This window comes from Mastomys coucha, unplaced genomic scaffold (genome assembly GCF_008632895.1).
Source record: "Mastomys coucha isolate ucsf_1 unplaced genomic scaffold, UCSF_Mcou_1 pScaffold23, whole genome shotgun sequence".
Lineage (NCBI taxonomy): Eukaryota > Metazoa > Chordata > Mammalia > Rodentia > Muridae > Mastomys > Mastomys coucha.
The window spans coordinates 52,250,203-52,253,698 of record NW_022196906.1 but is presented as its reverse complement, the minus strand read 5'-3'; the positions used below and the strand labels follow the sequence as shown (position 1 = coordinate 52,253,698).

The following is a 3,496-nucleotide window of genomic DNA, read 5'->3' as shown; positions in this document are numbered from 1 at the left end:
GTTCCCCTGGGGCCCTTCACAATGACGGTGCGCCCCTTCAGAGTGATGTCGACATTTTCTGGAATGTCAACTGTCTGATTGCTGAGAATGGTCTTCATTCTCGCAGTAGATGGGGCAAAGAAGGAACCTGTTTGTTTGTTTTTCAAGACAGGGTTTCTCTGTATAGCCCTGGCTGTCCTGGAACTCACTCTGTTGATCAGGCTGTCCTCGAACTCAGAAATCCACCTGCCTCTGCCTTCTAAGTGCTGGGATTAAAGGCATGCGCCACCACTGCTCAGCAAGGCTCAGTTTTTAAGATCCACTGAAAATCCATCACACAGATAAAAAAGCAAAAGTACAGGCAAGGCACGATGGAATATGGGAATGTCCAGTCTGGTAGGCTCAGGGTTCAGGACTGGGTCCTGACACCACCTCTATGTGACCAGCAGCCTCCAAAGTCTCCTTTCTTTTCCTAGAGCAGCATTAACTTCTTCACTTGCAAAGAAAGGGGACAGAGCCACCGCTGTCCTTTCAGCTCTAACATTTTATGTCCTATATACCTATGTCTACTTCCCTGAGCTTAAAATCCGTGACATTTACAAAATGAAATCAACCTGGCACACTAAGCTCTCTCTCTCTTTCTCTCTTTCCACACTGCTCCATCCTGACACACTTCACATGCTCCCACCCCTGGTCTTTTCTACTCCTTAAGCAGCCCTTGCTGCTTCTTACATCTGGACACATTTAGAAAGCAGACCTGGCGATAGACTGAACTGGCCTCCAAAAAAAAAAAAGATCCCAGGGCAACAACCAGGTTTTTAGCCTGACCACATGAGGAATGGTACTCTATAAAATGATGGTTATACTTACGTATCTAGCATGTTGGGATCAGCAAAGACAGAGAAGAGGTCCTTATCCTGGAGAACCCCTGGAAGAGACCAAGATTTCTCTTAGACAGGGGAACTCTGGCAAGATCCAGGAAGAATCAGCAGCATTAAATTTCAAAGCAAGCAACTCAACTGGATCCCAAACCAGTCCTCCTGAGAAGAGGAGAAAACAAAGTCATGGTGTCTTGTTCCAGTGGGAATGTTCCCTCTTCCCTTTATTTTCCTGCACTTAGGCCACACAGAGTTGCCACAAAGGAGGACTGAGAGCCCTTAGGGGTAGGTTTGATTACACAGTGCCTCCCTCTTCAAAGAATGGTCGCAGCCCTTTTTTGCTCCTGGTTTCTCCTTTTCCAAAACCTCATATTTCTTCAAATCTCTTCTTGTACTTACCTAGAGCAATGGGGTCACTGCTGAGTCCTGGAGTGGCCACAATGATCTGATCCAGGGATTCTTTATTGCTGAGCATCTTAAAGACCTGCAGGAGAAACAAGGATGGCTTAGCACACAAGCTAGCACTATACATTCATCACAGGCCCACACTCTTCTTGACGTCCTCCATTTGAGTGCTTACATAAGAGGGTTGTATACAGACCACCACAATGGGACAGTCTTTGTGGCTCACTCTCACCATCCCTATTTGTAATACTTCTAAAACAAATGCTCTCTTCACAGCCCAAAAACAATTTCTCCAAGCCCCTTCCAATCTCCATCAATGACTGCTTCACACTTGTATATATTAGGAAGGAAATTCACAGCTGTATTAATTCTCCATTTTTCTATTGAGGAAATCTATGCTTAAGAGGTGATATAGGCAGTTCACCAAAAGTCAAAGATCTAGTCCCATTAGAAAAGGTGTATAGACCCTGTAGCTGCAACCATAGTCAGTCCATAAGGCCAGTCTGAGGGGAGGTTGTATAATTATCATCATAGGGAATATACAACCAATACCTGACTGAGACAGGCTCTTTGGGGAAAGATAAGAGTCTACTGAGGCCCACAGACAAGGCAAAAACTTCCGGGGGAACTCTTGGTTGCTGTAGTAATGTGCTGTCAGTTCCTAGGATAAACAACAATGTGCAGTGTTCACATCACTCCTGCAGTTTTAGCTTAAACTCACCGCCTCTCTGTAGGAAGAACTGCTGTGCAGGGCAGTGTGCAGGACCCGGAATTCTCTCTGTGCAGCTACTTTGTCTACAGGTTCTGGAGGACAAGACACTCAGTTATCCTACAACCCAGGCTCTGTCATTGCCACAAATGTGGGCAAAATCATTTCAGCATTTGTCTAGGTACAACTTGGTCTACAGAGTCCCTTCCTTCATCACCCTCTAAGAATGTGAGCACCACTTCAAAACAAAAAACAAAAAAACAAAACAAAACAAAATTTGTGTCACAAATTTAAAATTTACATGCTCAATGAATTTTTTTCAGTGCATAAAACAAAGTTCCAACAGAGGGGGATCTTGTCACACGAAAAAGGCTCTCCTGATCAACAACCCACTGCAAAATTCTAGACTTATATTTGAAAAAAAAAAAGAATGTATAATCAATTCAGTGGCCTCTTATGTAGAAACTTAAAATAAGTGTACGCCAAGCAATCTTAACGATATAACACTATGGTGACACAATATGTTAAGAGAAAGAAATAGAACACAAAGTTGGATGTGCATTCTCTGGTAAAACTATGCAAAATATGTCGGTCTGCATATGGTCCAAGCTGGAAGGAGCAAGATAAAGAATAACACTTTCTTTGAGGGACAGGCCCATGGGTAATTCTTTCTTCTTTGCTATTTTCTTTTGAATTTCAGTAGTATATTTTAGGTTCCTTTATTTTTTTATCTTTTAATAATTATTTTACATGTATTAGTGTTCTCCCTGCATGCCTGTGTGCCACGAGTGCCTGACTACCAGATGTCCTACAACTGGAGGTACAGTTTGTTGTGAGCTACATGTGGGTGCTGGGAATTGAACCAGGGTGCTCTGGAAGAGCAGAAAGTGATATTAACCTCTGAGCCACCTCTGCAGCTCCTATAATTTATTTTATTTTATTTTATTTTATTTTATTTATTTATTTATTTGGTTTTTTCAAGACAGGGTTTCTCTGTGTAGCCCTGGCTGTCCTGGAACTCACTCTGTAGACCAGGCTGGCCTCAAACTCAGAAATCCACCTGCCTCTGCCTCCCAAGTGCTGGGATTAAAGGCGTGTGCTACCATTGCCTGGCTGTAATATTTTTTTGATTCATAAAAAGATAGACAAATTGGGCTAGGAGAAGCCTGTGCCTAACAACCTGGTAAGCCCTGCATTTGAACCTAAGCACCACTAATAAACAAACAAATAAATAAATAACAAACCACAATAAAAAAGAATCTCAGTTAGGACTTGCACTTGAAACGCTGAATAAACTTTTTTTTTTTTTTTGACTTGAGTGAGTGACTTTATTCTCAGGCCACAGAGAACAGGTTACATTCATTTAAGAAATAGTGTGTATTAAGATAGTCTATCCATAAAGTCATTCACCAACTATTTCAATGAACAGTGGTTCTGCTTGGATATTTTGCACAGATATTAGGTGTGGGTAAGAATCTCGTTCATTGGCTGTGATAATTTGGAAAAGCATTCATCTCAGAGAAAG

At 42.1% G+C, this 3,496-nt stretch overlaps 1 protein-coding gene across 5 annotated transcripts in view; it reads right to left on the bottom strand.

Annotated features, from left to right (window-relative positions):
• Ubl7 (ubiquitin like 7) overlaps nucleotides 1-3,496 on the bottom strand; it is a 21,464-nt gene that overhangs the window by 9,281 nt on the left and 8,687 nt on the right. For all 5 annotated transcript variants that reach the window (XM_031344065.1, XM_031344067.1, XM_031344066.1 and 2 more), the window contains exons 4-6: nucleotides 1,984-2,066; nucleotides 1,257-1,341; nucleotides 850-907 (exon numbers count right to left, since the gene is read on the bottom strand). In XM_031344065.1, coding sequence (XP_031199925.1) covers nucleotides 850-907; nucleotides 1,257-1,341; nucleotides 1,984-2,066 — 226 coding nt within the window. The remainder of the gene's footprint in view (nucleotides 1-849; nucleotides 908-1,256; nucleotides 1,342-1,983; nucleotides 2,067-3,496) is intronic.